Below are 16,988 nucleotides of genomic sequence, written 5' to 3' on the forward strand. Positions count from 1 at the left end.
GACCGCGAGCTCCACGGTCACGTCTCCTTTGTAATCGCCAGATGCATGAAGCATGGTCCCAGCAAATGACAGACTTAGTGGATGCATATCTCACCTGGAAGAATGGTGCAGCACCTCCAGACGAAGCTTCAAGCACACCACACGGCAATGACAGCTCACATTTTCAGGTCATGACTGTAACCCTCTCAAGTAAGTACATTTTGAAATTATGATATACACTAACCTGTGGTTGGATGCAGAACTCGATATTTCACGCTCGTTCCACCAGCGCCTGAATGAGGGAGCCAACGTCTCTCTCATCAGGCAGGGATTTATTGGTTGCTCTCCTCTCCAGCCAACGGTTGCCATCTCGCTTGATTGCCTGGAGGTTTATCATCAAATACGACGTCACAAGGCATCATTCAGTGTACAGGCAATGGTTAAGGTCATTTGTGCCCTCCACAATGTATGTCTTAGCTTCTTCTGCGTGTGATTCATTTCTGAACATTCTTAGTATACATATTTTCAGACATTTCGCGATCAGTTTGCTGTAGTGTTTGATGCCTATCTGAGGATCTTGTCGCTTGTCCAGAGTCATGTTGATCGTGCTCTTGGTCGTGATATTGCTAACTGGCGTATGCTCAATTCTTGCCCAGCGTGTCATTTCAAGGTATGTCCATTTGTTTGTTAGCATACTCTGAGTACTGAATAATCAACCGTCATAGCAACTGCATGAACCTGCACTAGACCCTGTGTACCTGGGGAGTATGGATGGCAACAATTTATTAAAATGTGTCGACGGTTCAGGGCATGCTGATGAACGTAAATTCGAATCTTTATATCTCGTACCGCCGGAGGAAGTTGAAAAATTCAAAGATGATGTTCGGTTGCGGCCAGGTACACGCATAGGTCCCGATCCCACCCCAACTGCTACCTCTGATGAGTCAAAGTGCACGGAAAACTGGAAGACAGCTAACACAATCTCTGAGAACACGGTAAAAGTCTTTGACCAGACTGGCATATTCATCAGCGCTTGCCGTCATGGCTTACTGCAGACCTTGGTTGAAATGCGAAAAAGCAGAGAACTGTAAGTTCTTTCATCTACTTAATATAATTTGGAGCTAACTATATTCATCTCAGTGCTAAATATGCTCTTGCGACTACCAACAAGATTCTGGATGTCTACGGACCCCACAGTGCAACAGGCTATGACATTGGGTGCTCGTACAGTACGACAGTAGCGAGGAGCTCGATATCTGCCAAGGCAGCATCTCTTCAGCATCGTTTTTTGGTGAACTCATTTCACGGCCATGCACATAATCGCCGCTGTCAATTAGAGTTTCATCCTTTGTACCAGAAAGGACTTGGCCTTGAAGATCTTGAAACCTGTGAGCGCATCTTCTCTGCTTCGAATGCTGTTTCTCCCGTTATTCGTCATGCTGCATATTTCCACTGGCTTCAATTCATAGATCTCCACTTCGATCAGTGGGACCGAGACAAATACCTCGAGCTAAGTCAGTTCTTTTCTGTGACGTAGACCACTTGAAATTCTGATTCGCTCATTTAGGTAAATTTTTATGTGACAATTACAAGCAAGCACTTCACATTATTGATGAATTCACACTGACTGTGGAAGAGCTCAAGACTCAGCTCGGGATTTCAGATGCAGAGTTCGAGCATTGGAATGCAGAGGAGGCCGAGTACCTTGAGAACCTGAAGAGAGAACCAGACTTCGACATTCAAAGTACCGCATACGTTGAGGCACTTCAGGCATTGTCGGTTGCTGAGTAGGTTTTTTTTTTGCATAATTTCACAACTCAAAACATCTTAGGGCCATGTATGGCCGCATAACATCAGTTCAATTTCTCATGTTCACGCCAGCCGATTTCACACAGTACGAAGGCCTTCACAAAGGGCCACAGGGCGCTGCGAGAGCTGCAGAAGCTGAGTGAAATGCAGCATACAAAAGATTGGTCTTGGAAATAAATACAGTAGATGACCTGGAACGGTGCATGGGCATTGTGGAGTGCTGGATGTCAGAACATGAGGAGTATAAACGAGCGTTGGAATATCTGAACAACCGACACTTCATTCGAGTTGTTGAACAGCTTGAAGGCTTAGTTGTACAGCGGTTGTTTGAGCTGGCAAAGTCCAATCTTGCAGGCACAGGTAAATGATTCTCTTGACTTGCTACGCTATTCTGATTATTTACATCAGGTTACAAACTATGCCAGCATATCTCGAATGCAATAATGAGGCATTCATCTGCAATTCGCACTGCACTAGACAAATATAATCAGCTCGCTCTGCTTCAGCATCCGCCATGTCCGACCCTCGAGTACAGTGAGGTTGCGTCCTATGGTTGGTTGGGAGAGTTTGAGCTCCTCAAGCACTCTCGCCATGACTTACTTTCAAAACCATGGGCTTTGAAGGCAAACCGAGAAGTTGCTAGCAAGCACTTCAAAGTTGTAAGGGCTCATGAGGAGATAACTTGTCTCAACTTCGAGATTGCGTGGCTCCATGCATGGATCGATCAAGAGGATGCTCATCTTTCATCAGTTGCCGCCTCACTTCTCGCATCCAATCCACTACTCAGTCGAGAAGTTCAACATCGATATGAAGAACGCCATCGGGTGAACAATGTTCACCGTGCAAGACTACAAGTCATTTATGACCTACCAGGTTACAGTGGGTCAATTCGCACAGTTGATGAAAGCAGCATTGTTTTGGGGCTTGGGGATCTTGACAGCAGTCTGACTATTTTTGTTGATGAGGATGATACATTATATGACGAAGCAAACCGTCTAGAGACATGTATGGCTGATTAGAAATAGTTACAATGTGATGTGATTATGTAGCAATTCAATTGATGGTGCAAGCAAATTCATAGCAATCGTGTGATACTGCCGCTTTCAAGTTGAAATGATGTCATGCAGTTGATTTTGCATTTTGCATAATATTACAGGTCGAAATACAGTTACACATTGCTTCTGATCATCCCACTGCACGGGTAGACAATTCACCAAGCCCGAGAATTGGCATTGTCACCACACGAATGATGGATGTCGAGCCAGAGAAGGAGCACTGGCGAAGTATCGCAAAGGAGTGGTATGCTCAATTTGGGCCTTGTGGATACCAAGCGTCAAACCATCTTCTGATCATCCCACCGCACAGGTATACAATTCACCAAGCCCGAGCATTGGCGTTGTCACCACGCAAATGATGGATGTCAAGCCAGAGAAGGAGCGCTGGCGAAGTATTGCAAAGGAGTGGTATGCTCAAGACCTTGCGGATACCAAGCGTCAAATCATCTTCTGATCATCCTACTGCGCAGGTAGACAATTCACTGAGCCTGAGCATTGGTATTGTCACCATGCGAATGACGGATGTCGAGCCAGAGAAGGAGCGCTGGCGAAGTATTGCAAAGGAGTGGTATGCTCAAGGCCTTGCGGATACCTCTGGTATATTAAACTCCTATATGGTACGTACTTACTCTTTACTATAAATGTAAACCGAATCATTAATCACCTAACATTTCTCTTCCAAAACTCCCATCTATCATGGCTCCCCCACTCGATATCTGCGCTCAACTCAACTCATCATTGGGGGCCGGTAATCCTTTCACACAACTGTCCTGGCTTGATCTCGCAGAGACAGGCAGTACAACAGCAGTAAGTTAGACTGGTATACTTGAACTTGCTGTCTATACTCATGATTTGATTTCAGAGTTCAATTTTTATTGCATTCAGAGCACGCTATCGGTTCACTTCCTGGGCCGCTGTCCATCAAAATAAGCCCACTCAACTTGTTGACATTTTTCAATCCCCATGCCTGCGAGAGGACAACAAGCGCAGTTTTCTTGATTCCAACATTTCTCAGGCGATACAGCTCATGTCCGACATTTTCACCGGCGAAGTAGCAGCTAAAGTATCGCAAAAAGCTTTCATGGATTCAAAGTGGAATAAGGTTACTCCACCTTCGGTGCAGGTGCAAAAACGGAAGAAAAAAAGTGAGTCTTTTCCAATTATCCACATGATGCGCTATTACTCATGTATCTGTCCAGGAAAAAATATCTTTCAGTGTGGTAGTCATGCATCACTCGAATTTCCGCCTTCAAAACCCAGAGCTCCACAACCTCAAGATTTTGGTCTAGCACCACACACACGCCCTCCACCAGCTCAAGAGTTTATTGTGGTACCACGAACACGCTGTGACGCTTGGACCCGCATTGGACGGGAACGAGTGTCTTTTGATACTCATATCAAGGTCTATAGAAACTCGCTGGATCCATGTCATTCCAGTCCTACTCTAGTTCCTTCAGCCGATAGCCAACTGGCATACACCCGCACTTGGATCTGTCCTCCATCCATGTCCTTTCCGTGTCCACCTATCTCCATTGGTGCGTGTTCATTTTCTCTCGGGTTGACTAAACGCTATCAAGGGTTATTACATGTAACCGCGTATTCCGTTCCGCGCTCTCTCTCTTTACATATTACTTATCTACCTCGTTTCATCGCTACAGTTCTCGCCTACGGGTTCCAAACGCTCACACAGTAGGATAAAGTCTCGCGCGCTACATACAGTACAGTACTTCCCTTCCCTTGGACGCGACCTTTGTTTTGCGGAGTCACTTAGACGTTCCTAGTATCATTTGATCAATTTACAAGCTTTGTTCACTTCTCACTTCGAACCCGTGTGTTCTTGACCGCTCCAAGAATGCGCCTCTAAGTTTTCCTTACCTAGGCTCTGCGCAGATCCAAACCGCTCTCGGTTTCTGACTTAGCACTTTTCATACCTAGTTATACCTCGGCCTCAAACCTTGTTTATACCTAGCCGCTACTTGCGGAACCGCGCTTTACCTAGAAACCCACCGCTCTTTACCTAGGATCCTCTCGCTTTCGTTCATTTCTCATTGCGCACTTACCGGACCCGCGGTCTCACTTTCGCTCTTACCAGTGGACTCGCTTTTCCAAGGTTGACTTAGTTCTATTCCGTTCCGCATTTGCTCCCTTCGCATATTACTTGAAGGAAGTGCTTCATAGCAATCCTCTTGGGTCGAGACAGCACGCCCGCACTCAGTTGGATTTATTGGTGCTCTAGCTTTCTTGCTGGCCAGTCACCATTACTTCTTCACAACGCCCTCCTCGAACTCGTGAGCCTCTACCACGTGCAAACACTCACACAATTCATAATGCTGTGCCACAAGCACACCTTCGTTGTCAGTTGCCTGGTCAGTCAGTGCTGAGTGAAGACTCAATCTCAACTGTCTCAGATCTTTCTAGCGCTAGTTGCTCTTCGGGTAAGACATTGTTGTTCTTCAGTTTATTCAGATCAACTCATTAATATTTCAGATATAGCTACTACCACTAGCCATTCTCGCTCGGTGGCGTCAAGTAACATTACTCAGCGTCGACAACTGCCCTCAGTGCGGCTGAGGAATGTCATGGTATCTATTTGTCCAGTCGCCTCATTTTCATATAGCTGATGAGAATTTTTGATAGGCTCCTGGTGCCGATACCACTCCAGCCTCAGAACCAAACAATGTGGCTCATACTGAACGTGTGACCACAAGTATTGTTCATGTTATCCCTCTCACCGCAACATCTGTGATGCAGCCTGCTCCTGATCTCTTTGTCACAAGACTTGCAGCCCTTGGGTATGATATTAATGGGCCACCGTCTTATGCTATTGCTACTGGTCAGGCTCAATCGCATGTTCATGTTGTGACACACCGGGAGGTGATTGACAACTAAGCTTTTGACACTTAAGTTAGAGTTAGAATCTAGACTTTTGTAGTTGTTTGTATATTTGCACTGTTATATAGGAACCGGTCTTGCAATGACAGTGCTTTGTTGAATTGATGGAAAAAAATGTTCATTAAAAGGTGTCTACTGTAAGGTGTTTATACTTTGTGCTACCCTCCATCATGGTCATCCAGGTCACAAAAAAAATCAAGCATAGTCGGCCTAAACTGACTGCCGTGCAAAAAGCATCCCGTCGTGAAAAGGCTGTCAGCCTATCGAATGCAATCAATGATGCACGAGAAACCTACCAAGACGAGGCTGCTGTGATTGCTGATAAATGTAAACGGTGAGCACGTGTTCTTGTCAATGCTCTAATAACTTACCTCCTCGTGGTCACAGTATAGGAGTCTCAAATGGACGCGACTCCAGCTGAGCAATGGGGGCGGACTACACAAGCGCCAGAAACCAAACATGTGGAATGCATTCGTGAGGCAAAAGCTAAATGAAGCAAATAAAGGTATAAGTATTCATATATGTTTGAGGTTGCAATGACAATGCATCACACAGGACTCACAACAGGAGAGCGGTGGAAACTCCCCGCGTTCATAGCAGCCCATCATGCGGAGCTTATGGGGGGATATTGTCGGCTTTCGGAAGCTGCGAAAAATGCCCTTTGATGCGACATTAGTGTCTTTCGTGAGGGATGTGTCAAGATTGTGCGCTCGAATCCTAAGGCACTGCAAAAGCAAGTCAATGCAATGTTTAACTCTATGGAAAAAGAAGTAAGCACAGACACTATCGTTTTATGAAGTATGATACATTCCCCGGCATCAGTGGACAAATATCACCTCTCACACTGGAGTGGAGGGCTTCTATGTAGCTGTTCGTGGCGACGTCGAGCATTTCCATGAAGCGAAGATATTCTGCACACCTAAAGCACAATCATTTGTCAAAGAGGTCCTAAACTTAGATCCAAAACGTTTCGCACTGAAATTTGAGTCTTGGGTTACCGGAGACTTTGGTGCGTGGTCATAGGACATGACAAGACATGATACTTGATGTCGAACAGACAATCGTGCTGATGTGATGCAGCACCTTTCATCTACAAAGCTCATTAGTATGTGTCGGAAGAGTATCCAGGAGGGACTTGGTGAGTAGAATTACTATAGACAGGAAGAACATCACTGAATCAAAACAAGACGGAATTGTGCAGAAGCACAAGTTGTCGCAGAAGAAGATCAAAATGAATTATGATAACTATGAGCAAAAGATTGTGGAGACCTACGGGATAGAGCTGGAGGGCTGGACATACAAAATGTTGCAGAATCCAGGAAAGATCGGTCGACGAGAAGATCTAATGACGCTGCTCAATGCACTGGTGAATGAACAGTGTTGGTGGGTTCTACTCAACGAGGAGGACTTAGCCATGCGCAAAGAGAGTAACTGTCAGCGTGAGGAACAGGGCGAGGCAGTATACAAGCGCTGTAAGGTCACAAAGAAGACTGCCAGTGGGCCTAAAAGCAGGAGCTCATCAGTGATACTGATACTGAGAGTGATAGCAGCAGGTAGTGATGTGTATGTGGGTAAATCAGGGTATGGCATTATGCTGTAGATACATAGATCAAGTCAATAAAATGTCATTCCAATTGTTCACATACGAGCTTGTAAACCAAGTATCTGCCAATGCATGTCTTGCTCCGTCTCTGAGCCAATCTGAGTGAGACTCACCTTTGTGGTGGGTAGAGAGCCTGTGGGGAGATGGACATTGTAGGCGTTTACGTTGAGACATGGTGGCATGGTGGTTGAACTTGCGGTCAACAACGAGGTACGAAGGAATGAAGAGGCTTACATCAGATACAATAAACTATACACTCCTTGAGGACTACATGCGTGATAGTGAATGAGAAGTGTGAAAAAAGCGAGAAATTGGAGCAAGAATGAGGGGAATAGCGAGCTCACCATAGACAATGATGAGTGCGCTAACAGTGACAACGGTGAGTCAACGTTCGGCATTATGCGGCAGAGAATTACCTCCGATATCCGGGGAAGGCTGGAAGCACGTGCCTTTTGCACTGCAGCTATATTTGGTAGTGTTGACGAGGGCGCACAAGGGACTGCTGAACTGCTGGTTTATTTGGTGGTATAGAGGATTATTACTAGGGCTTACTACTTAGTAACGAGGTCAGGTACCTGACATCATTACTAATAATAATGTTTGATGGTGTCACTTAGGTGCTCAGATCAAGACATCCAGTCTGATGGCAGCCACGTTGAGGGCACCCACAAGGGCTGGAACTCATTGCAGCGTGCCCAACCGAGTGGGATCGTGATGCTGTCTGCGCTTGGTCATGACTTTGTCCTCCGTCAAAACATTAGGGTTGCTTCCAGTAGGCATCAAATGACGCCCTTTGTCAAATTCACTCACAGCTCCCATCACATCCAGCTCTCTAACCACATAGCAAGACTCTACAACGGACTGCACGAGAAGGACACACAGCTGCTTCCTCTACCAGAACTCCCAGATGTGGACTCCGGTGAGACCTTTGGACTTGTAGTGTCAGATAATACAACTACATTTGGTGGTTTGCTCGTCAAGGAAGAGACTGCAGACGCCGAACTCACACTCACACATAACTTTGAAGTTTGCACAGATAGCTTTACTGGTGGGACTATAAATTTTGCGACCGAAGCCAGCCGCAGCATCATGATTGAAGACTGGCAGATTGATCTGGTGCTCCTTGACCAACCTGCTACACAGCCGCTGCTGCCACATGCTACCAAAGTCGTACCTGCCTCTCCAAGCAAACACAAGGTCTCTTGTGTCTCATTTGATGCCAATGATGAGTCGGACAGCAGCAATACTTCAAAACAACCACGGACTTTGGTTTCAGCCAGCACCAAGACACTCAATGGCTACTTTTCTTCTGGTCATGTTGTAATGCGACCCAGAGAGCTCCACAGGCCTGTCACAGAGGTATGTTGTCATACCACCATCCTTGATCAATGGTACTCATGAAAACTTCCTCCCAAATTCTTACAGGGTCATCCAGCAGTCACCAGCGCTGGCATCAACAACTCAATCACACCTGACCAACATTACACACGAAAACTTCCTCCCAAATTCTTGGAGGATCGCCTAGTGATTCCTGGTGCTACTACAGAGGTATGTCCCATCCCATCACACCCGACCAATGTTACATGCGAAAACTTCCTCCTGAATTCTCACAGGATTGCCAGGTGATTCCTAGGGCTACCACAGAGGTATGTCCCACCACACCCAACCAATGTTACACACACAAACTTCCTCCCTAATTCTCACAGGATTGCCCCAGCGCTGGCATCAGCAACACAATTACCCGACAGGGTCACCCAGCAATCACCAGCAATCACCCAGTGATTTCTGAGGCTACCACAGAGGTATGTCCCACCACACCCGACCAATGTTACACATGCAAACTTCCTCACAGGATTGCCCCAGCACTGGCATCAGCAACACAATTACTTGGCAGGGTCACCCAGCAATCACCAGTGATCGCCCAGTGATTTCTGGGGCTACCAGAGGTATGTCCCATCACACCCGACCAATGTTACACGTGCAAACTTCCTCCCAAATTCTCACAGGATTGCCCCAGCGCTGGCATCAGCAATGCAATTACTTGGGGTCACCCAACAGTCACCAGTGATTACCCAGTGATTCCTGGGGCTACTGCAGAGGTATGTGCAATCACACCCGACCAACATTACACGCGAAAACTTCCTCCTGAATTCTCACAGGATTGCCAGGTGATTCCTGGGGCTACCACAGAGGTATGTCTCATTGCACCCAACCAATGTTACATGCACAAACTTCCTCCTGAATTCTCACAGGATTGCCCCAGCACTGGCATCAACAATGCAATTACTCAGTCTCAGCACTTATTCTCCATTGCTACAGGTATTGATCCTCACTCACTGACCTTTCAAAATTCAGATGAGTTCTACCTGTTTATGGATATGCGGGCCGAGTTCAAATGGCTGTCATGTCAAATGACTTTGAAGCACTGGGTGCTGCCAATGGAGGAGTACAACTGTTGTTTCACACAGAAAGCTGGCCGGTCAGTCATTCAGAAGAACCCACAAGCCCTCCTACATGTGCTGGGTGACATCAAGCCCAAACTGATGAACCACATCATCAGAGATGGATATACCTGTGAGTTATCGATATTTCTCTTGCATCACTCTGTATTTTCTGACATCTGGATATGAACATACAGCAAAGAGGAACAATGAGACATTTTGGTGCCACCATTGTTCTGTTGTACCTCTTGTCAAGGAGGAGCGAGGGAAAAATGTCAGTTCACTCAAGTTCAACACCAAGTTTCATGCTGAAATTTTTGCTATTTAGCCCCGAAAGGCGCAGACATGCTCATGCTGCCAAACGATCATGTACCCTGGCCCCAAAAACTCGCCACTCAACCACAAGCGGGGCTACTGTGCTGATGGCATCAAGCAGGTGTCAAAGAACAGCAGCAAAGATCTCCCTCCCTTGTCGGAAATTTCCCACCCTCATTGCAATAGCCAGTGATTGAGATAAGTCTTGAATTGGACATTACAATACACGTGACCTAATTGCAATACAGCTCAAAGTTTTGCAAATGCGACATAGATATGATAATATTTTAATAATATTGATATAGACTTCACAATTTGAGTCAGTTCCAATGCAAGCATGGCCTATTTTATGTAATATAACAGGGCGAAAACGCAATTGATTGCAAATTGATTGAAATCGCACTGCCACAGCTGATCGATCTTGTTCTGAGCCGCCAACATGCAACAAATACTATCCACACCATAATCCCTGGTCCTCCGGCCTCTAACTCCAGTACCTAGTGCCGCTACCATTCTTTATTAGACTCGTTGTCACACATAAGCACACCTCTATCGGGTTATCGATCCATCAGCTCTCAAGTGACGAACACAGCAGTAATCGATTCAGATGATTCTTGCAATGTCTGGTCCAGGATCGATTAGTTTATCTGAATGCCATCAGTAAGTGGAACAGTGAATATGTGCTCATTTATTCCTCGCTATTCTCTGTTTGCTTGCTCTTGTTATGACATTGATCGCTCATTCTCTGATTCAGGATTCTCTCAGTCGCCTCACACCTACGATCACGATCACACTGCATTTCAGCACACTCGCAAGCCGACAGGGTATCAAACAATGAGCCATCAATGTACTGCGTGGCGATTATGTAGTAAGTCATTAGTATTATCATCTGACACATAATGACTTATTATGACGCAGTCCATGGACATGTTTTTCATTAACGCATTGCAATCGCGTGTGAGTTTCATCCAACGACATCTTTTGTATTGTTCTCACTGTACTCTACCAGTACTCTACGTGTATACCATCCCGAATTCCTGCCAGCATCGCACAGCGCACCACTGCAGCATGTCTGCGTATTTGCAATATGTACCGGATGACAGACAGAAAGTCTGTGATACCTGTGGACGCAGTTTCAAGCCCAAAGGCTTCGATCATCACCAAAGAGCCTGCAAGCAACGAGCAAGAGAGTCAGAAGAAGATGGAGAGCTATGGGCTTCGATCCCGCCTGTACAAGGTCAGCAGATCAATACTAATATGATTCTGCTAATATAACTCTACTTTTTACAGTTGCTGTGCCGGCCCTGGCTGTACAAGGACAAGCCTGGAACGAGGACCATGGCTATGATCATGACAACGACTACGTCGGCCATTATAACGCTGACGTTGACATGCTATCAGGTGAGTTGCTATCAGTTGGTCAGTATACGGTGTGCTGAGATCTTGTTTAGATCGCTCTGAGCCCGAGAATGTCCCTGAACATACCAGTGTGGATGATATCCGCACTGAGTTTCATCCGCACACAAGGATCACAACGTGCATTGAAGCATTCTCTGACTTCACACGACAACATCACTATGAGCCACCCTGCCCAGATCGCCACCCTTGGCTCCCATTCAGATGCCAACTTGACTTTGAGGTTGCGGAGTTGGCGCACGAGACCGCACTCACTCATGAGCAAACGACGCGCCTCATCCAGTTGGTTCAGCGTGGTAGGACTGAAGACTTCACTCTTAAAAATTACGCCGATGTTCGGAATACATGGGAAGCAGCATCCCATCGCTTGACGCCGGTAAGTCTTATCTATGTTTGTTGTCACAAGTCATCTGATGAGTTCAGTTTGAAAAGGATACTATTACAGTACCACTTGATGGCAATGACGTGAAATATATAGTTTATTTTCGCTCCCTTTGGGATTGGGGAGTAGATCTTTTGCGACACCCTGACATTGGCCCTCATTGCATTTTCGATGCCCAGCGGCTATCGAAATTTGATGGAGACTCGTTTATTAGGTTCATCGATGAGCCATGGACCGCAGATGCATTTTGGGAATGCCAGGTACGTATTTCCGTGTCATACTATGACATACCATTGATGTGTAGGAAAATTATGTAGTCCCAGATCCCTCCAGAAGCAAAACCGTTGGCATTCATCCTGTATGCCGACAAGTCGAAGCTATCATCATTTGGGCGCGAGAAGGGATATCCCGTCATCGCTCAGCTAGTGAACCTTCCTGTCGCCATCAGAAACGGAAATGGGGTGGGTGGGGGACAAGTGGTTGGATGGCTCCCACTGGTATGTTTCAAGGCCATTCATCACAGATTTGCATCAAGAGCTAACCATCACTCCATAGGTCAAAGACGACCCGAAATACAAAGGTACCCAACAATTTGCTAACTTCAAAGTTGCTGTATGGCATGCTGCCTTCAAGAAAGTGCTTGCATCAATCATACCGCCTTCGAAACATGGCCACTGGGCAAATTGCTGGGACGATGTTGTGAGGCTCTTCTATACACTGGTGTTGATACTATCCGTGGACTACGAGGAGCAGTCAGGTTTCGTTTGTTAAGTTTATTGATATGTTATCTAACTTTTTTGGTGGTCCAGGAGTGTAATGTCCCTCACTCGAGGCATGATGAGCAACTTTCCATGCCCAATCTGTCTGATCCCCAAGGACAGATTGTCTTCTGTCATGCCCCATAACTATATTCTTCGCACATGCCAGGCAATGAATGACCTTTTGATCAAGGCAAGGGCAGAGCGCCGCAAAGGACAGCGGGAGGCAATACTCAAGGGACAGTCAATTCGCGATGTTGATGTATGATAGTGTTTGATTTGATTAGATCTATTGCAATAACCATCTCACATTTAGAACACATTTCACGAGATGAATCACAAGACTACTGATGTGCACCGCGCACTATGCTATGACCACCTTCACATTGTCCTCTGAGGTCTCTTTGGGGACCACATGTGGCCAGAGCTACAAGTACTAATCGGTCTTTTGGGACGTGACTACGCCGTAAAAGTTGACCAGAAGTAAACTTGTCAAGTTTCGCAACATAATTTGTTCTCATTTCTCACTCGTAGTTTTGATGCACTGCCACGTTGGCGCAATATGAATCATTTCGATGCTGTCATGGCTATAACGTTTACTGATGGCAGTAAATACGAAGACATTTTCAAGGTAAATGATCTTTTTATCGAAGTGCGAGTGTCTTCTACTCACAGGACTATGTACTACTGAACCAGCTAATAGTATTTGCGGCTCATGATATTCTTCCGAACACCGACGAATGTAAAATTGCTTACCTTCTCCTTTGATGTATCCATGCATACCTCGAGGTGGACCTGTATGCAGCATTGGAGGTACATACCACGAAAACGATAGCTGCAGGACGCAAAGCCCTTCAATCTTTCTCGGAACTAATGAATGTATGTCATATTAGACTTTTTGATGGCCCTTTCACTCTCAGATTGATTTGTTAGAAATACATCTGCAAGTCTGAAGCTTTACGGCCAGACAAAAACTGGTCATTCCCAAAGATCCATCTAGCTGCCCACTTATTCGACGACATCGAGGCTAAGGGAGCAACTCGCAACTACAACACAAAGCCAAATGAGAAGTGTCACAGTCCTCTAAAGGAGTCATATCAACAACGAACCAATTTCAAAAATGTAGCACCACAAGTTCGTCGTCCTATTTTCAATATCATTGGTTCTAGTTTTAATCTAGGTTATTACATACAGATTTTACGTGCAGACCATTGGTCTCTCGTTTCTGAGTTCATCCGTGGTCGAGTAGATGAACTGGCTGCATACGATGCTCGGATGGATGAAGACGAGGTTGACAAGACTGGCCCAGATACTAACATCACATCCAATTTCCATATCAGATTTGGATCGAGGCAACCGAAAAAGTCTCTTGAGGCAATCGACAAACGACATATTGACAACCCTTCCTTCAGGCGGTTTCGCACCAAGCTCAATGCATTTTTAAATGCTTTGCCCACTGTCTTGCAGCAGGTGAACATGTTACCTTCTGACGAAGTAAGTCTATCACATTGAATGTCGGTGCTTACACATGACTAATACTGAGCAGATAATAGAGTTTCGATTCCTCAAGGTTAACTATGAGTCACTAGTTGACTTCTGCCAGACCACAGACTATCTCCGTTGCAGCCCGAGATTCCACAATCTTCCCCGATATGACTGCGTCATCGTTAACACCGCGACTGGTGTGTTTTTTGCACGGCTCCTATTCCTCTTTACATGTAATGTCAATGACACATCCTATCCCATCGCCCTTGTACGTTCATACGACATGCCAATTGGGAGGTGTCTCCAGAAGGACAAACACCTGAAATTTTGGCGTGTTAGATTGCAACCGAGAGAAACTGCTAGTGAGTTCATACTAGCAGAATCAATCATCCAAGGAGTCGCTCTTGCTCCCGATCCCACTATACCTGGTAATTTTCTCATTATGGACACTGTAGACAGTGATATATTTCTGCGCATGAAGCAAATGCACCTCGCAGCCGGGCACTTAGACTAGTAACCATCATTGCGGCTTCATGCCAACTAACATTCCTTTGTTATGTTGTTCATCATAGTATAGGGACATGTACTCATACTTATTACTAGCCGCATCATGCAATGTCCATTTTCTTTTCCTCCCTCTCTGGACCCTCTGAGTCTGTGGAGCATGTCAATGTCTAATAATGGCCTGGGACGCTCATTCTTCAGCCGTCAGATTCAGCTATTGCAACCTTTGTTCCTCCCTAACGTTGACCACAGTGATGATCACAACAGCAATGACGAAGACGACGAAAACAGTACACCGGCAACGATGACGGCACTTGTCTCGACGTCTGTCCCACAGTACATAGGTTCTGTACAAAAATCCAGAACTAGAGCACGCGACCAGAGCGTCTCACCAATATCTTTGGGCTGTTGCGCAGCCCATTATCAAACTCCCCCAAAGGTCAGGGTGTCATCTGAGCATCTGTCACCAATGTTCATTGTTGACACCGTCTCCTCTTAGATAGTGATCATTGTTCCCAGCAGATGCCACACATGAAGTAGATGAACGGCTCAGGAGCAGGATCATGACAACAGCGATATCTTCTTACAATCTCCATTCAGATCACCACCCATAGTGCACCGTCTATACTCCATCTCGCATCCTCAGAAACCAATCAAACCAATCGTGTTAGGCGACCATTTTCCTCTCTGGATCCTCTCCATCCACTGTACCTTCCCCTTTCTTTCATCACACGTTCACTCAACCACTGCTTATGCCAGTCAAGGACTCCCATCGTACCATACTAGCTGCAAAGCAGCTCAATTCGCAGCCTGCGCATCGTGTGTGCGTGGGCACCAAATGCAAATCGGCGCAATCCGGTAGTGGCAACTTCTCTATGCCTTTGCATCCCATCCCATCACCACATGCAAAGCTATCTCTCCAGGAGGGCATATTATCAAGCATCGGGCACGTTTGAGGCCCATTTCCATTGAACTTCTTGCGTGTACACACCCTCACCAAACTCTTCGCCTTTGGCATTAAGCACGAGTTCGAGCTCTATTTACTCTGATAATGACATGGGTCTGTCCCAACCCGCGGAATCCTCCAGGTATGTACTTTTTCGAGCGAGTTTCCTCCCCAGTTTTCCACTTACTACTGTCGAATTACAGTGGTTTGCAAGCATTCATCGATGGAAAACAGACCAAGCAGACTACTCAGGTTCTGACGGCCACCAATGCCAGACAAACCCCAAATGGATGGGTCTGTCCCAACCCACGGAGTCCTCCAGGTATGTACTTTTATCAAGCGAGTTTCCCCCCCCCCAGTTTTCCACTTACTATTGTCAAATTACAGCAGTTTGCAAGCATTCATTGACGGCAAACAGACCAAGCAGACTACTCAAGTTCCGACGGCCATCAATGTCAGACAAACCCCTAATGGATGGGTCTGTCCCAACCCACAGAGTCCTCCAGGTATGTACTTTTATCGAGCGTGTTTCCCCCCCAGTTTTCCACTTACTACCGTCAAATTACAGCAGTTTGCAAGCATTCATCGACGGAAAACAGACCAAGCAGACTACTCAGGTTCTGACTGTCATCAATGTCCTCCAATTAATCATCCAGGCATGCAATTTGTGTGTCGCGCTTTTATCAGTAGTGCTCATTTTCTTTGCAGGAGATATCCAAACAATACACGCGCATTCTTTACCAAGGACGCCAGCATACAGACCTTGGGTGGAGACTTAGAATTGTGGCATGGATACTTGTAAGCTCGGTATTATCTCTGTGGTGACCCAACAATGTGACAGATCCAACGTCATTCACGCCACGCTGTATCCTCAATGGGGCCCTTATTATGTACTCTTCCTGCAAGCTTCCATTGTCCGGCAGGGACTCTCAAACCGTAAGAGTCAGAATGTTCGAGTCGGAACTACTGATCAATTTCTGTTTATCTTTGGCTTAGTTCAACGCTAACATGTCTAACAAACCCCAAGCGGACGGGTCTGCCCCAACACACTTAATGTCTCTTGACATCAACCGCACTCGCGCCAACAATACTGCTTTTGGCGGATGAGAGTAATATTGCAGCATCCTCGTTTCAAACCAACCGTAAGTATGAGTCCATTCTCACAATCCGAGTCTACAGCCACTCATTTGATGTCATCCAGAGGCTTATCAAGGTTCTGAATACATCATTAATTGCACAACCTGTCCTCCACACCCCAATACCACGCCCCATATGCACTGGTCCGACATGTTCCCACTGTCATCCAAACTGCATATAAATTGTAGCTGGTGTTGTGCTGTTGGTACGAGCACCACTTCGACGTTCAAGTGTCGCTGATTTTGTCTCCCCTTAGACTTGTTATC

General features: G+C 46.0%; 5 protein-coding genes across 5 annotated transcripts; all 5 read left to right on the forward strand.

Moving 5' to 3' along the window:
• Positions 1-65: 65 nt before the first annotated feature.
• F5147DRAFT_785148 (uncharacterized protein) lies at positions 66-3,442 on the forward strand (the record flags this gene model as incomplete). Its single annotated transcript, XM_041442907.1, has 10 exons — positions 66-167; positions 308-424; positions 509-649; positions 705-1,066; positions 1,120-1,493; positions 1,547-1,766; positions 1,811-1,927; positions 1,949-2,148; positions 2,197-2,667; positions 3,050-3,442. 10 exons carry the CDS (start codon positions 66-68, stop codon positions 3,295-3,297), a joined length of 2,352 nt encoding a protein of 783 aa, XP_041299793.1. The 3' UTR covers positions 3,298-3,442.
• A 97-nt stretch (positions 3,443-3,539) lies between these two features.
• On the forward strand, positions 3,540-5,732 carry F5147DRAFT_766334 (uncharacterized protein; the record flags this gene model as incomplete). The annotated part of the gene is made up of 5 exons (XM_041440759.1): positions 3,540-3,650; positions 3,706-3,988; positions 4,043-4,245; positions 4,301-4,378; positions 5,481-5,732. 5 exons carry the CDS (start codon positions 3,540-3,542, stop codon positions 5,730-5,732), a joined length of 927 nt encoding a protein of 308 aa, XP_041299794.1.
• Positions 5,733-7,941: 2,209 nt separating this feature from the next.
• On the forward strand, positions 7,942-10,287 carry F5147DRAFT_563009 (uncharacterized protein; the record flags this gene model as incomplete). Its single annotated transcript, XM_041430650.1, has 4 exons — positions 7,942-8,544; positions 9,591-9,912; positions 9,977-10,053; positions 10,108-10,287. 4 exons carry the CDS (start codon positions 7,942-7,944, stop codon positions 10,285-10,287), a joined length of 1,182 nt encoding a protein of 393 aa, XP_041299795.1.
• An 875-nt stretch (positions 10,288-11,162) lies between these two features.
• Positions 11,163-14,649, forward strand: F5147DRAFT_785151 (uncharacterized protein; the record flags this gene model as incomplete). Its single annotated transcript, XM_041442908.1, has 13 exons — positions 11,163-11,331; positions 11,546-11,886; positions 11,943-12,152; positions 12,210-12,389; positions 12,448-12,644; positions 12,702-12,912; positions 12,967-13,038; positions 13,078-13,133; positions 13,185-13,281; positions 13,440-13,529; positions 13,584-13,784; positions 13,845-14,144; positions 14,197-14,649. 13 exons carry the CDS (start codon positions 11,163-11,165, stop codon positions 14,647-14,649), a joined length of 2,577 nt encoding a protein of 858 aa, XP_041299796.1.
• Positions 14,650-15,695: 1,046 nt separating this feature from the next.
• On the forward strand, positions 15,696-16,692 carry F5147DRAFT_766337 (uncharacterized protein; the record flags this gene model as incomplete). Its single annotated transcript, XM_041440760.1, has 6 exons — positions 15,696-15,727; positions 15,789-15,907; positions 15,973-16,091; positions 16,154-16,252; positions 16,294-16,383; positions 16,582-16,692. 6 exons carry the CDS (start codon positions 15,696-15,698, stop codon positions 16,690-16,692), a joined length of 570 nt encoding a protein of 189 aa, XP_041299797.1.
• Between the last annotated feature and the right edge of the window lie 296 nt (positions 16,693-16,988).

This window comes from Suillus discolor (genome assembly GCF_016758755.1).
Source record: "Suillus discolor strain FC423 chromosome Unknown F5147scaffold_1, whole genome shotgun sequence".
Lineage (NCBI taxonomy): Eukaryota > Fungi > Basidiomycota > Agaricomycetes > Boletales > Suillaceae > Suillus > Suillus discolor.